The sequence below is a fragment of the Pecten maximus genome, chromosome 10, assembly GCF_902652985.1.
Source record: "Pecten maximus chromosome 10, xPecMax1.1, whole genome shotgun sequence".
Lineage (NCBI taxonomy): Eukaryota > Metazoa > Mollusca > Bivalvia > Pectinida > Pectinidae > Pecten > Pecten maximus.
The window spans coordinates 15,018,633-15,036,338 of record NC_047024.1 but is presented as its reverse complement, the minus strand read 5'-3'; the positions used below and the strand labels follow the sequence as shown (position 1 = coordinate 15,036,338).

At 35.4% G+C, this 17,706-nt stretch overlaps 2 protein-coding genes across 2 annotated transcripts; one reads left to right on the top strand and one right to left on the bottom strand.

The window, feature by feature from the left end:
- Positions 1–705: 705 nt before the first annotated feature.
- On the bottom strand, positions 706–12,072 carry LOC117335619 (transcriptional adapter 3-B-like). Its single transcript, XM_033895742.1, is given in 10 exon segments — positions 706–2,414; positions 3,656–3,849; positions 4,567–4,677; positions 6,238–6,438; positions 6,762–6,981; positions 6,983–7,015; positions 7,743–7,892; positions 8,888–9,066; positions 10,599–10,721; positions 11,971–12,072. Coding segments are annotated over 9 exon segments (1,329 nt in total). The 5' UTR covers positions 10,702–10,721; positions 11,971–12,072; the 3' UTR covers positions 706–2,276.
- An 18-nt stretch (positions 12,073–12,090) lies between these two features.
- Positions 12,091–17,365, top strand: LOC117335618 (GPI mannosyltransferase 2-like). Its single transcript, XM_033895741.1, has 3 exons — positions 12,091–12,185; positions 13,904–15,082; positions 16,114–17,365. Exons 1-3 carry the CDS (start codon positions 12,117–12,119, stop codon positions 16,402–16,404), a joined length of 1,539 nt encoding a protein of 512 aa, XP_033751632.1. The 5' UTR covers positions 12,091–12,116; the 3' UTR covers positions 16,405–17,365.
- Positions 17,366–17,706: the final 341 nt, after the last annotated feature.

The following is a 17,706-nucleotide window of genomic DNA, read 5'->3' as shown; positions in this document are numbered from 1 at the left end:
GTTTAGAAACCAAAATAGAGAGATGGACAACCTGATTATTACATCTCACAATTTTGTTAAGAGAGAGAGAGATATATATACAAGAGGCCATTTTTTTTATCCATTTTGGCTAAAGGAGGAGCAGCATCTCAAAGCGAAATTTCAGCCAAGTTCCCATTTTTGGACCACGCCCATCTGTCCCCATGGGACTGCCCATTTAAATCAATTAGAATTGCCCTTCCCCAATGATGTTTCATACTAAATATTGTTGTAATCAATTAAGGCATTAAGGAGGAATAGCATTTAAAAGCAAAATTATGGCCAAGTTTTTCTTTTGGTGGCCCTGCCCTTCTTTCTCCAGGGGTCAGACCCGACTCATTTATATAAATTATGATTGTCATCCCCTTATGATATTTCAAACTACATTTGGTTGTAATCCATCAAGACATAGCATTTAAAAGCAAAATTTCAGCTAAGTTCTTCTTTTGGAGCCTCAACCCTTTGTCTCCAGGGGTCAAACCAGCCTCATTTATATAAAATATGATTGCCCTCCCCCAATGATGTTTCACATCAAATTTGGTTGTAATCCACCCAAAGGTTGAGATGAAGTAGGGTTTTAAAGCAAAAATTTACCAAAGTTCCCTTTTGGGGGCCCCGCCACTCAGGCCCCAGGGGTCTCACACTGTGATTGGATTATGTAATGTTTCATCCATAACAACAAACAAATATCATATATTACGTCTTTAATGACCACAATATCTGAAGATGACAAAATCATGTTGCACATTTAATATTAGAGTAACTCGTTGAAAGCATGCAAACAATCTTATCAAAATTTAACAATTCCACAGATTTGATGAACTTGACTGAATTTTGAAGATTTGACTCCAAATCTATTTTACATGTAGAAAAGAAGTTTGGTCAGATCATTAAGATGTAATTAAAAAGCAACCCTATCAAATTCTGAATACTGACAAATTTAATTATACAACTCGTCCATCATATGTGTTGGGTACCTCAGGATCATGATGCAGACCAAACGTTTTGTTTTCAGGGGTTAAATGTTCTCGCAACAGTCAAGGTCATATGATGACGGTGTCAAGGTTACACCGTAAAACCTATATACATTGTACAGTATGTATAGCGAAAATATTAACCTCAGATAATATATCGGTGAACTTTACGATGTACCCTGCATAATCTGACGAATTGACATGAGACATGTAGTCAACTGAGTGCAAATTAAATCGATGAAAACTTAGGTATGACTGCTTTAAAACCTGCCTCAATCACCATCACCAGATTCTGGCGACAAATCCTCGGGTTTTGGGAGAGCAGTTTGTATAGGTGACCATGAACAGCTGACCGGTCAGAATTTTGAAGCCTGCCATTACCAGCTATGGTCAGACTATATGCGATTTAAATCAGATACTTTAGATTTCAAACTAGAGTCATGGTATAAAATCGTGTACATTCAGTCAGATACTGGGTATATCCAGTTTAAGAGTGCATCCAATTGCAAAGTTTTTCGGCCAAAATGGACTTAATATTCGTGAATGAAAAGTTCAACCAATAAAAGACGTCCACATTGAACACTGCTGCCTATGTCAAAATGAGTACAACATACAACATAAAAACATCATGATGCAGAAGAATTTTCTGTTTAATTTTACACTGGGAATGTAATGTAACAACTATCGCAGTGTAAATCAGAAATCTATGGATTTTAGAGTTCTTTTTTTAATTATATGATGTAAGAGACAAAAATTATATTTTATTTGATGTTACGTATAAATTCATTACTCATTTGAAAATTGGTTAAAACAATTTTATTAATTTTTTTTTTTACAAGATTTCAGATATACAACAATATCACGATACCTGTCACTGTCTCTGAATTATCCAGAATTGTTTTGAATTAATGTGAAGTGGTCCAATAAGACAAGAATACAAATGCTTTTTCTGAAAGATATGAAAATGAAATGAATATAAACAACTGTTTTACATCATGATTTATGAATTTTTTATGAAATTGAACTGAAATGAATATTAAAATGAATACATTTATGCAAATGAATTTGAATGAATAATTGATGAATACTAAAGTCTTATCAATGAAAAAACTGTACTATACAAAATAACACTTCACATGTAAAGAGTATGACAAAATAAAATGATTTTTTTCACCCTGTGACATACACTCGATTTTTGATTCATCCTATCAACACTGGAATCAAATTTCACTAGTATGTTATGTAAAATGAATTTGCGTAAACTGCTCAGGAACTCCAAAATGATCACTTGTTTTTCGAAGCTAAAACTTTCACTAAAGCGTCTCTTTCTTTAAGAGCTTTCCATGCAGCGTCCTTTTCCTTCTTTGTCGGCGTTTTCTTCTTCTGGCGTGCGGCCTGAATTTTCCTGTATGCATCTAGTACCTGTTAAATTTAGACAATAATATATGATATATGATATACCGTATATCGGGTTTTTTTAGCGAGTGTCTAAGTTTCGCTATTTTCGCGACCAGACTCGGTCGCGAAAAATAAGTTATCGCTAAAAATGGTCACATTTTACAGTAAGAGTTAGTTCCCTTGTAGGAGTGTTGTCATTGTCCGGTCACCTGTTTACACATACCGTATACAGGTGTGCTTAATTGGCCGTGACTCGACTGAACTGTTTTATTCAATAAAAATGTACTCACAGTTGATCTTATGTTTTGTCCTTTGTATACAATGTAGATCGTTTTGAAATCATAACGAGAGTGGCATTGCCAAGTGAAACATGGCCATGCTACGATTTGTAACCGTTACACGGAAGAACAAAGAAAATCCGGTCAGGGACAGACCTGAGTTTGCTGAAGCAAACAAACGTGTAAATAAATTATTATTACTGTACTTCTTCGTTTTTGTTGTATATGAAAATATGTTTAATATGTACGCTAAAATTTGAATTATACGTTTTAAAAACGCTAAAAATGAAATACGCTAAAAATAAAACGTGTCATTTTGTACAGAAAACGCGTAATTTGGCATATGCCAAAAAAAACCGATATACGGTATACTTAATATATGATTTTCGCATTCAGAAATTAGAAACTGCAACTGACCTACATAATGATTTTAATTTGTAACACACAGGTATTTGTGGCCTCGGGGAAACAATTCATCAGGTTGGTCCCAACACCTCAGGAAAAGAGTTTTGAATACAAAGGATTTAAAAGGCATGAAACTATTGTATATTGTTCAGCCCAGTCCTGTGGTTCTTTTGTTTTTTTATACATGCATTATGAAGGCTAAATATTAAAATACAAATTGTGGAGACTTGGAGCGTGACATCCACGCTTCTCAAGATGTACAACCACACAAATCTTGAAGACAATGTAAAAGGGTTCAGAACATTTGCCTTAAAGACTGTTTTTTCCCATAAGAAGGTCAAAAGTTAAAATATAGGTCACAATAACCTACTTCTGGTATGTCCAAGATGTACTCACAAGATCTTTTGAAAATTAGTGCAACTGATATGCCCTAGAAACTTTCCCCTTGAATTATGAAGGTCAAATTTCAGGAACTGTTATCAAAAATAAATGGTTTCAATCTAAGACTATTTTTTTGGAAGCTTGCATGCTTGCTATAGTAACATTTAAGATGTCTGATTATGTAACTATTTCACTAAATACCTCAGCATCAGCTGCGCCCAGCTTCTTCCTGATTTCCTGTTTCTTCATTTCCTCCTTGGCCCGTTCCAGTATGTTTTTCGTCACCACAATGTTATGTTGACTGATAGCCTTAAGTTCCTGCTGTTTTTGACGAAGCTCTGTTAGAATCTCATCGTCAGGGTTGTCTTCAACTTTATCCTCCATGTCCAATATCCCTGCATGTCACAATATTCATCAATATCCTTGTATGTCACAAAATTCATCAATATCCCTGTACGTCATAATATTCATCAATATCCCTGTACGTCATAACATTCATCAATATCCCTGTACGTCACAATATTCATCAATATCCATGTATGTCACAATATTCATCAATACCCCTGTACATCACAATATTCATCAATATCCCGTTTAACAGATCAATACAGTTTGCAAATTTTCATAGCACTGTAGGCCAAAACCCAAACTAAATACCACAACTCCTCGCCGGACACATTTACAATTTTACTGGAACTGAAGGCCAAAACCCAAACTAAATACCTAAAACTCGCCTGGCACATTTAAAATAAAGAAAGTAGATACTGGCTATAGAAATCCACAGGACCAGTGTAACAGTTATACATGTATCTTTATATAACTATGGCGAAGTCATGGTTACTATGGCAATGTACAGGGTGATCAAAGGTGAAGGACAAACTACCAAGGTGAGGCTGAGCCTACAAATAAACGACCAGTTTCCTGGGACAAACCCAGGAGTCCTATAAAAATCTAAATAAATGATCGAAAGTAGGGAGTGACGGAAAGGTGGGCTTATTACAGACATTTGTTGGTATTTCCAATGAAATACAACAGAAATGGGCAGGCTTACTATCAGACCTGATCTTATTGGCAGACATATGGCAATGTTTACCAGTGGAGATGTTAGTTACCTTGTTCCTCCAGTTCCCGTTTGATGCGTTTCTCCAGGTGTATAGGGTTACCGATGTTTAACTGCTTGGCTAAAGCTCTGGGAGATATTGCGGGAGCTTCGTCGGCAGATTCTAAAATTTTATCATAATATATTTTAATGGTGTTATCTAAGAATTCACTTCCTCAAATGAATTTAGAGGATTCTCAACCTCGCTGATGAAACAGACATTTTGTAAAATTCACAGACAGTAATTTATAGAGGGTCAATTTCATGACATTATTACAATTTTCATGTTTAGTTAAGACCGACAACAAAATTTGTAAATGTGAAGATTACGGTATTTGAAAAGCACAAAGTAAGGAAGAAAACAATATTTGGTGACACAATATATCTTCACCATCTCAACATCATAAATCAAACAGAGCTTGAGTTTCTCTACATATGTGGACCATTACAGCCACACACACCAGGAAATGGTACAGATAACTACATTTAATATTCTAAATATGCATTTTAACCTCTTTTTAAATTTTATGTCATATAATAGAACCAACTTCCTATAACTAAGTTACAAGGCTACTCCAGGCCAAATATTGTCAAGTAATTTGTACAGGCAAAATATGAATCACCACATCATACAATATGAGCTCGTTCAGATCATGTTTGCTTAACCCTATTAAGAGGGAAAAATGTCTGATTTGTAGCACAGGGACCTGAGAATCTGTTAAAGTCTATGTGTATTTGGACGTTCCCTAGTGTGTATAGAAGACTTTCAGATGTATTGGAGGGCAAGAATTAAATTCAGTACTTTAAGATAATATTTTCTATGTAGGAGAATACTTGTTTTATATTTGTTGTGTTGACTTATTTTGAAATAAAAATAAAAATTAGGTAAAAATGACACTTCTCTCATTTCAAGATCCAATTTTAATCCAGCCCCCGTAATGTCTGAAAGTGTGCTCTATACAACAGGTGAGGTCCAAATACACACAGACTAACATATTTTCAGATCCCTGTGATTTGTAGATGTAATAACTAAGAATTTGGGGTAGACAGAGTCAAGTATATTTGGTATGTAAATTTAGACAACTGTTGTAAACATTGAAGAAATGCAAATTACAAATCTGTCTTAAGTTATACAATGAAGTAATTTAAGCTGTCAAGCTGCAGTAGTAACATGACAAGAGTTGTCAGAAGAAAACATAGCTCGCAGAGTGGGTTGAAATTCAGAATTAGTTTTTAATGTAGGTCAATGGTTACGGTAAAGGTCAGCAGGTCCGCAAATGTAGTACCAATGGAAAGATTTTTTAACAAGGAATACACATGTCAAAAATGAAAGCCGTATCTTTTATGGTTAAAATACTTAGACCAAGATTAAAAGTTTTCAAAAATAGGTCAAAGGTCAGCTGAACAGCAGGTCAACAAATGTAGTACTAATGGAAAGGTCTTGTCCCAAGGCAAATCTATGTCAAATACCTAAGCTGTATCATCATTAGTATTGTTAAAACACAGGTTTTATAAAATCTTTTGTCTAGCTATCTACAGATGACACCGACCATGGGGGCATAGCAACAGCTCCCCTGGACTTCATCCTGGTGAGCTAAACATTTACCTGGCACTATTTAATAAGAATGTCTTCAAGTGTCTACAAATCTACAAATTGTTGTTGTCAAGCCAGTATAAGAGTTACCTCCCCCTAGTTCTGCCATAGCATCATCCATAGGTGTCATGATGTTTTCCTCAATGAGGGCAGACACCAGCCGCTGGGTGAGGGGTCCGAATGGCGACTCGTCCACATTACTCTGCTCCGCTTTCTTCAGTAATGTTGTAACATCCGGACAACCACTGTGGTTGTTGTTCGTACCACGGCGTCGGTCATTTATCTTGGCCCCTACAACAGTATTTCTTAGAAATGAAGCTATAGAATTTATTTAATTTGAACAGCTTGGAGTAATTCTGCATCAAATTGTTCCTGTGACACTGTGGAGGCAGACTCAACTTACACACACAAAAAAAAAGAATTTTGAATGGAAAGTTATGGGGTCAGATTAGACAAGTTTTAAAATGATCATGGAGTAACTTTGTCAACACTACAATTACCCGTTATACATTCTATCAAAATCTTTTCAGGTGCATGCATTTTTGCAAAATTGAAGTCTTTTTTAAGTTCAATTGTAAATAGAACAGATTTTCAGTTGGAATGAATTGTATTACCATCTCTCTGTTCCTCTAAGAGATCTTCTTCAGCCCAACGGTCAGAGAAGTGTTTTCCGAGAGCTGGCACCTTAAAATAGTCGGCATCATCTTCGTGACTGATGAGAAGATCCTCCAAGACCTTGATGTCCTCTCCGCTGATGTCAGAGCAGTAAGGCTCGACAGACACCCAGAAACGGTTCACGGCATCATTCTTGGGTAACTTTGGCAAATCGATAGGGAGAATCCGCAGCAGTGTCAAACTCCCCTTTTGTCTGCAATTATAGATACGATTGGGAAATTTATTTATATGACGTGTCGGGATTAGCCAGAATGATATAATGTTTGTATTACAGAAACTTGGTTGGTAGTTGCTGTTTAATGTCAACACATCTGAGTCATTTAAAGAAGGTTCCTGCTTGATTGGAGTCAACATATTACTATTACTATATCATTGAAATGTTATGTGACAATCATTGAAATGTTATGTGACAATCATTGAAATGTTACGTGACAATCATTGAAATGTTATGTGACAATCATTGAAATGTCATGTGACAATCACTGAAATGTCATGTGACAGTAACTGAAATGTCATGTGACAATCACTGAAATGTCATGTGACAATCACTGAAATATCATGTGACAGTCACTGAGATGTCATGTGACAATCACTGAGATGTCATGTGACAATCACTGAGATGTCATGTGACAATCACTGAAATGTCATATTTATAAAGAAATAAATGTTCATGGAAGAACAATTTCATGGCAAACTTTTACTGTTGCCATGGCTATGATTATGAGCATCGGCATTCACAATCCTTTAAACCACATTTCATTCTACCAGTAGTTCATTAATATCTGTATAACATGACAATGCTAGGCAAATTTTTTTTTTTTGTGTACAAAGAAAAGTTCAATATTTCTAGTTCTGCAGAGAAATTTGTTGCGCGTACAGAAATTTAGTGATTAAGGTAGTCCTGACATCAATAGCCTTACCTGGTTGATTTTAGACTTAGGTCTCCCTGGCCCTGTGGGAGTCTGGTGAACAGCCCCCTTCCCTGAGGGCTCTGTAGAGCTCTTGAATTTCTTGTTTGGCTTTTCCTCAACAACTTTTCCTCTTTTCCCTGAAGTAGGTGTCTCTGGTTGCTGAAATTAAGTAAATAATCTGCATTCACTATCTTACTCAAGGGAAAGTAATTTTTTCTGCAAATATTTCAGGAAAGCAAATAAAACTTGTAACTAGCACATGGTCTAAATATTTATTCAAATGCATCGAACAATGTTTGCTATTCTTTTAATCTTTACATTAAGTGTCTATGAATTGCTACAGAACTATTGTTTTCATGCTCTAAGTCATAGTTGTCAATTTCTACAAGAATCTTTATGTGAAGTGAGTTCACTACACAACCTACAACTTTCTGTAGAGTGAGTTCACTACACAACCTACAACTTTCTGTGGAGTGAGTTCACTACACAACCTACAACTTTCTGTGGAGTTAGTTCACTACACAACCTACAACTTTATGTAGAGTTAGTTCACTACACAACCTACAACTTTCTGTGGAGTGAGTTCACTACACAACCTACAACTTTCTGTAGAGTGAGTTCACTACACAACCTACAACTTTCTGTGGAGTGAGTTCACTACACAACCTACAACTGTCTGTGGAATGAGTTCACTACACAACTTACAACTTTCTGTGGAGTGAGTTTACTACACAACCTACAACTTTCTGAGGAATGAGTTCACTGCAAAACCTACAACTTTATGTGGAGTGAGTTCACTTCCGAACCCACAACTTTCTGTGGAGTGAGTTCACTACACAACCTACAACTTTCTGTGGAGTGAGTTCACTACACAACCTACAACTTTCTGTTGAGTGAGTTCACTACACAACCTACAACTTCTGTGGAGTGAGTTCACTACACAACCTACAACTTTCTGTAGAGTGAGTTCACTACACAACCTACAACTTTATGCAGAGTGAGGTCATTACAACCTTCAATTTTTGGCGGTTTGAGCTCACTACACAACATACCACGTTCTGTGTTGTGAGATTAATTCACAACAAACTACCTTCTGTGGAGTGAGGTCACTACAACCTTCAACCTTGGCGGTGTGAGCTCACTACACAACATACCACCTTCCCTGGAGGGAGCCCTTTTCTGTCCTTTTTATCTTGCCAGTTTACCAGGATCTGTTTTTCGTGTTCCAGTTGTTTTAGTCTCAGTCCTGCGGACGCCAGCAGTGTCTCAAGGTCACTCTGTATGACCTCCAGCTCCTCGAGACCGATCCCTTCATCTTCAGACCGTGTCAGAACTGTAAACAAGGAAGTGTTTTCAGTTAGACAGGTGTTGACTTTTGTTCACTAAAATAGAAGTCTGTTCATTGAAATAGATGTCTGTTCACTAAAATAGATGTCTGTTCATTGAAATAGATGTCTGTTCACTAAAATAGATGTCTGTTCACTAAGAAAGGTGTCTGTTCAATAAGACAGGTGTCTGTTCAATAAGACAGGTGTCTGTTCAATAAGACAGGTGTCTGTTCAATAAGAAAGGTGTCTGTTCAATAAGACAGATGTCTGTTCACTAAGACATGTCTATTCAATAAGACAGGTGTCTGTTCAATAAGACAGATGTCTGTTCAATAAGACAGGTATCTGTTCAATAAGACAGATGTCTGTTCACTAAGACAGATGTCTGTTCAATAAGACAGGTGTCTGTTCAATAAGACAGGTGTCTGTTCAATAAGAAAGGTGTCTGTTCAATAAGACAGATGTCTGTTCACTAAGACATGTCTATTCAATAAGACAGGTGTCTGTTCAATAAGACAGATGTCTGTTCAATAAGACAGGTGTCTGTTCAATAAGACAGATATCTGTTCACTAAGACAGATGTCTGTTCAATAAGACAGATGTCTGTTCAATAAGACAGATGTCTGTTCAATAAGACAGATGTCTGTTCAATAAGACATGTCTATTCAATAAGACAGGTGTCTGTTCAATAAGACAGGTGTCTGTAAGTCTTATCATTATCAAATAAAGCTAGTAAAAGATACCTTATACATGGATGTAACTTGAAAATTATCAAAATGAAAGAAGCATTAAATTTTAATCTCACTACTACAAGAAAATCAGTTGGAAAGATACGATAGAACTAGAAAATAATGTTATCCAACCAAGGTCAATGGAATACAAGATAATGTTGTGATGAGCAACACTTGAAAGACTAGCGTGTATCCACAAGCATACAGTATAAAGCTAGCCAGATTTTGGGTAAAATTGAAAATGGATGTTTAGGGTTAAGCATGTATTACTTTGTAGCCCCAATGACAAGTTTTGTAAGAAAAGAAGAGTAACGTCAATATTCATGTATAGTGCACACTTTTTTTCAAAATTTGACAAGTGAAAAAATCTTCTGCGCACTATACGCAGGTACAAGCCTTTGTCGGTCAGATGCATGGGTGACATGAATGTGATGCGAGATTTGTAATCGTTTCCCTCGACAGTTGGATTATGATTTAATACTTATATATAAAAACATGTAGTTAGTAAATATTGAACAAATAATCAAAGAAATAAATAGTTAGATGTTTAGTTCCTTGAAATTGTATATCTATCAGCAATTACGTGGATTTATGTTTGTCGATTGTGAGCCACACGTTCCGTACACATGCAATCTCACTTGAGCAAGTCACCATATTCAGGTCTAAAACGATGTATAATGACTCAATTAACGTAAAACAAAACATGAAATGATATATCTGTATTATCAGTACTTAGTTAATTCATAATTCTAAATATATATGGTACCCAATAATTCCGACAATATTATTGTGACATGGTGTTTTACCAGCGGTGTACTTGGGACATTCTGTAGCATGATCTACTGGCTGTAGGTCAGGGAACTGTAGAGGGCAATCCTTGTCTATGATGCCCTTGCCTTTCCCTTTCATCTTCAGTTTACATCATGGATCTGCAAAGAAAATAAAAAGTAGGACATTAAAACATACATCTTTCTCCCATATACATGAACGTAGTTACTATAACTTTTTGTTACTCTCAACTCACTGTCCATTTTTGACAATTCTGTAGTTTGAAATGACTCAATATACTGGCCCATATCATATCTCTTTCACTTTAGTTCATCATGGGTAGCTATATAGGTTATCAGTGACCAATGGTTAAACCTCTGGGGATGTGGGGATGGGGTTGGGGGGTCGGGGATGCAGGTAACTGTGATATCTCAGTCAGGTAGGTACGTATTGCCCAATTTCTTTATTAAACCTCTAGTGAAGTTTCGTGATGCAAGGTTCATTGCTCCCTACCCAGGGTTATTTGTGTTTCTCAGGAAGTTGAGAACAGGGCAAGTCTGTGCTGTTGTGGTTACTCATATGTCCTTTGGTAAGACAATTTCCCTAATTACTTTAGATGGCATGCGATGGGCATCCAGTAATTTTTCAGTGAGGTAACCATCATCTACTACAAGGAGACCCTGCATCAAAATGACCGTAGGCTGATCATGGAGAGGACAAAGTTATACACCTCATCACGATTCAATTGTGAATTAATGATAATTGTGACATGTAGCAAACATATACGTAGATTAATATAAGTCACATGAGGGTAAAATTTAATAGGGATGGTTGACCCATATTCTTATTGAGTTCAAATTATTCAAAATTACAATCTATCATAGTTGTTTAGGGAGTTTTTTCTGGTATTTACCATTCTTGTGTCGTAATGTTAGTCTTAAACTGAGGCTTTTTGCAGATTTTTGGTGACCTCCCTAGCAATGAAATTGTCAAAGGCAGGTAGGACTAATTAGTCTGTGTGTAAATATTTACTCTATTTACAACCAATTGCAAAATTATTTGTATTTTATCATAATTGCAAGAGTAGTAGACTGCAATGTGTTGCATTATTTGTGCAGTAATAATAAAGTATTGCTAACTTCAACCACGTCTTCAATATTGACAGAAACTTTCTACGTTTATAAATTCATTTAACTTAGTCTATCTCTTATCTACATCTGACAACAACTTATCCGGACGGCTAGCTCTGCATCTTACTGCATTGTTCTTTTCAACCAACACTTCCACTCACTCTCAGTGCATGTTTTATGCTATTAGGCAACAGAATATGCAGACTTCATCCTTTCAATGCACGCCCTGAAACAAACAAAGTAATGGGTAAAGAATATTACGAAGTTTCTTTCATATTACCTCGGAATTGTATGTTCTGAAACCTAAAAAGGCTTCTAGTGATCTCTGATGAAGAAAAATATCCAATCAAAAATGTTTTAAGAGAATTTCTGGAAAATTGACCAATCAGGTACAGCGTAACGAAAGGCTAAGGCCACACTGGCAAGATGGCGGACGAAGAGTCGAAACTTTGGCGGTTTGCAGTACAGTCACGTCTTGTTCTGTTTTTCATGCAAGTAAGTAACTTTTGAAGTCGTCAACAATCTAATGTAGCCATGTCTTGATTATATATTTTAATTAAGATCAACCAAGTAGCGTGACAGAGTGGTTCTTTGAGTGTATCAAGTTATCAACTGACTTGCATCTGTTTTTATTTACACAATTCAAGAGGCATAATAGGCCTGTTAAAGTCGGTCAATGTAATTCATGTGAGGGAGAGTGAAGGGAGGGGCCTAAAACAGCTGGATAGGGAATGTTAAACGAGAAATAGGAATAACTATCTAAATGTTTACTTTATACACATGGGAATGTGTAGTCTTGTATTAAACTAACCCAGAAAATACCTATAATACAAAGACATAAATAGGTATTTCTGTCAATTTTTGAAATATAAGACTACAAACTAGACAAGCCCTACTCCAATAATATTAGAGGTTTTACTTAGGAAACTTTGTCGCAATATCCACCAATGTAATCAGGTGGAATAAGTCCTCATATACGTATAGGAGTAGACAAGCCCCTACTATGACCATTTTTTAGGAACATGCACTATGTATGTCATGGACATCTTATATTGGATGTATAGTTTCATGCATATTTATAATTATTTTAACTGTGTACAAACAACAAATATATTTTTAATTGCGAAAATCAAATATCTTTAAGCTCAGGATAATGCTGTCCCATTGTTTATGTATTAGCTTGAATAGTTGTTTTCTGAAAAAAAACCAACACATTTTTGCGTCTCAATCTTAAAGCAAGAACCAAGAATGATGGTGTCATGTTGTGATTTATCTGTGTAATTCCCCAATGCAACTTTGTTAGCCATCTATAGCAACTTCATCTTTAAACAGAATTTAATCTAACTTTATATAATTTTTGTGTATGATGAGAATTACCTTGAACGAGTTGACCTCAGGGCTTCATGCAAGATATTTCAGTGGATATACTTCGCAGACAAGGCAATTTGTATCTCCTGTAATACTTTGTTCATTACTAGGCATAGTGGCTGTGATTATCAAAAAATAGAAATTTAAACAGATGTCATAGACAATTATAATGTGATAATACTTGCATAATAAAAGAAATATTTCAGGTGATTTATAGCAATAAAATGTAATTGCAGAATGGGTATAATTTCTGGGATATTTTTCAAATTCATCTGGTACCTGTTTAAACCACATTTTACGTAAACTTTCAGTATGTAGCTTCTGCAAGTTAAGCGAATACCAGCGTCCTTCTTCAGGATGTCTAAGACTCAAGAGATTCATCTGTATTATAAAAGTGCTTGAGGGCACAATCAATTGACAAGAATGATCGAAAGAATGTAGGCAATAATGGAGTCAGCACTCCATTATTGAAAACATGATGCTTATAGGAAATCTGTAGCCCATGTTACTTTCCTGTTAGTCCAAGTTTCCTCTGGCCCTGACAACATAGGTCTGGTGTAGGCTGACATGGTGTTAGGGTCAGAGGAAACTCGAACTACTTTCCTGTGGGCCTCATAATATACATGTACATCTGTCTGTAAAAACTATTAACTTTTAGTGTTGGGATGGAACGAAACTTGATGTCATGGAAATTAGAGCAATGTTTTAGGCAAAATATAGAAGATTGTAGACATTCTCACATCAGTTATTGTTGCATTCACCAGACCTACTAATAAACTGGGGAAATTTAGAAAAACAAAAAAATAGCCAATTTATTTATGAACATTTTTCATTTTACTTTTCAGTTCATTTTCAATAGCTGTGTTCCAGACCACCAGCCTGATGTCTTCAATCCACCCATCACAGACAAAGATTCCTGGAATATGGCAGACAGCACTGTTAACTTAGTTCTTGGGGGATTTATCCGTTGGGACGGCATCTATTTCTTACACATATCAGAACATGGCTACACATATGAGAACTGCTTGGCGTTCTTTCCCCTGTACCCAATGCTTGTCAGGTTGTTGGGCAATAGTGTACTGTTACCTCTTCAAGTTTTGATGACGTACAGATCGGTGTTGGTGATATCTGCATTTGTTATAAATCAGATCTTATTTATAAAAACAGCTATGATTCTGTATAAATTTGGACGAAATATTTTAAACAGTGACTTGCTAGCATATAAGGCTGCATTGTTGTTCTGCATAAATCCTGCAAGTATCTTCATGTCTGCACCTTATTCAGAAATTCTTTTTTCATATCTTATATTTTCTGGCATGGACATGTTTGAAAGAAATTTTAAAGTTTCTGCTTCAGTTTTATTTGGACTGAGCGCACTAGCACGTTCAAATGGCCTTCTATATTTTGGGCTTATTATACATAAAAAGTGTAAAGATACTGTCCGACTGCTGAAAGTTCTTTACCCAATGACAAGGACAGATGTCCGGTCAATACCCACGGCATTGTGGACGGTCATTTGGATCATATTGATACCACTTTTAATCTACACAGTGCTTTGCATATCGCCATTCTTTGGATACCAGTACCTAGCATATCAATGGTTTTGTAAAGATACGACTTCAAACATGCATAAATTAATATTTGATTATGGAATAAGTCAGGGATATCGTATAACAGCTTATAATTCTACAGTTTGGTGCCGTGACAGTGTTCCACTTATCTATTCATACATTCAGAAAAACCACTGGAATGTTGGCTTCATGAACTATTACCAGTTTAAACAGATTCCTAATTTTCTACTGGCTACACCAGTTACATTGCTGTGTATTTCTGTAATAAGCTGCTACCTTCGCTTGAATTGGAAGACTGTGTGTACACTTGATCTTATGGACGATTATGAAGAATTGAAAAAGACAGACAAAGCCATACAAAGCGAGAGAGATTTCAGAAACAGGAAATTGTTACCATATATTGTACACCTTTTCTTCCTGACGATATTTGGATGGCTATTTGCTCACATACAGGTAAGTTCTCAATAACTTTATGAACCCATAACACTGAACATCTTTTTCTGTTTATTCACTTTACTAGTTTACAATATCTTTATTAAGTGTATTGACACTAATGCTTTCTTTTAATTTCTGAGCTCATAATACTAAATATTGAAGGACATTTCCTATTCAAAAGTGATGTGTATCCATTATGATATTAACAAGAGGCCCATGGGCCTTTTTGATCAGTTGAGATCTGAGAGATCATGTTTTGCCTTTTAACTAAGATGAAACACATTTCAACTTTGTGACCTTGAAAGTAGATCAAGGTTTGTTTGAACTAACTTTGTAACCATTCATACCAGCATGCAAAGAACCCTGTATTAACATTAAAAGCACAAATGTAAGTCCAGGTCATTCATTTGAAGTAATTTGTTCCAACATGCTGCTGGCATAAAGCCACGACCCTTTGGGTCTTGGTTATAGAGAAGTTGCTTTACACATTTGAACACATTTTCATTATAATTAGTTCTCTAAATCAGTGACTTTGAAAGTAGGTCAATGTCATTTAAACAATTTTGCTAGCCTTTCATCTCAGCATGCCAGCTACTAAGTAAACCTGAGCGAGCCTTTTGGTTGACATATTTGACCCCTGTGACCTTGAAAGTAGGTCAAGGTCATTCATTTGAGCGATTTTGGTAGCCCTACATCCCAGCATACTCGATTGCCATTGACAACCAGACATCTAAATTTAAGTGTTCAAATGTCATTGAATGACCAGACAATTAGCCAGGAAGATATTTTTCAAATATTTGGAAAAATCTTTCCAGCAGATTATTACAATCAAAACCCATAGGAAAGTGTTTGATGAAGATTTTAAAATCATATCTATTGGTATAATTTTAAAATTGAACAATTCATGTGGTTGTTTGCATGCAAATCAAACATTTTCATGACACCTTATGTAAGATTTTTCAAAATTTTGTATAGAACACAATATCTAATTCCATTAATTTAATACGTATGAAATAAATTTAATTTAATTATAACCCTATTTATTCCAGATTCTAACTAGAATGCTGTTTTCCTCGTCTCCGGTTTTATACTGGTATGCCGCCCGGATCATCACCAAGGAAACAACAGACAGCTCAAAGCCAAACTTCAATAAATGGGACGTACTCAGAAACTCTCGGCGGGAAGGCATCCAAGTCTTAGATGATTCACAGAGGAATGTGCTTATAGATCAAATTTTAAGCTGTGGACAAAGTTATAAATCCAAGCTAGTTTTTGTCTACTTCCTGGGCTATTTTGTTGTAGGAACTTTTCTCTTTAGTAATTTTCTACCATGGACTTGACTGGAAATTTATAATTTATTATATATGGGAATACATTTTTTAAAAATTTAACATTAGTCATTATATAATACAATAAATTTTCATAAGACAAATAGTCTCGATACAATTTTCTACTCATTACGAAATAAATCAAAGTACCAAAATTTTAGTGAACCTTAAGCTTATAATTTTCATTTTAAAATCCTGTAACGAATTTTAGATAGGGAACGATTTCGTCTGGTCTAGTGGAATTCATTAAATAAACAAGATTATGAGAATCATTATTGCAAGGCTGCTATATGACATCATATTTATTATTAAAATGTCAAACTTATTGAACATATAAACACAGTACTAGTGTTGTCCCATCAGTAATTATGTGTTTTCTGTCAATCGTCATTTTATAAAGACACATTTCTTATTCTATATTTAAGGAGATATAAAAACAAGTTTCGAGAGGATATTTCATATGAAGTATTACTGTGATACAAGTATTTTGATACTCGATATTTATCAATAATCATGTTTATCTGAGCATAATATGATTGCTACGGAGTACTGCTTGACCAGAACAGAATTTTACTGACCACAACAATGATCACTTAGCTACAACCAGACCTTCATTGACCACTGTCCAGATCAGCTATATGATTTAAAATGATAACATTATGACCATTGCTATATTACTAACACAGTTTACTGCAAATGATTTGGTGTTTAGCTGCTGGAGTCTATCTCAAGGGAGAAATGCTTCGTGATGTGTTATGGATGATTCAAACTCAGGAAGGATTCTGATTGAGAACAATTTCATTACTATGATGTCATTTTGGTGTTATGTTGATAGTCCTGACAAAGCTTTGTACTGTGTCAAGATTGATTGTGAATCAGTCACAGAAATGAATTTTATTTAAAGATTTGTACCATTCTTTCAAATGAACATGTAGAGAAATGGGTGAAAATAAAGCACATATTTATTCAGAAAGACAGATTTTAACATGTTTTCTATGGATTTCAAAACTTTCCGAATTTGAAGTCGTGATCTAGATATATAAGCTCTGTAGGAAGACTAACCATTTAGCATGTAGTCACATGATTATATTAGGTTGTATTTTTTCAAGATGCTGGATTGCCAACGATGTATATGCTGCTGAAAAAATGTATAGAATGACACCCATGGTATACAAATGTATCTAACAGAGGAAAGAAACTTCAAAGGTTCCAAAACAATTATTACATCAAATGATGCATAACCTATTTTTAAATATGGAGAAATTAGCACAATAGAATTTCTTAAGGATGCAATTAAATATTCATAATTACTTT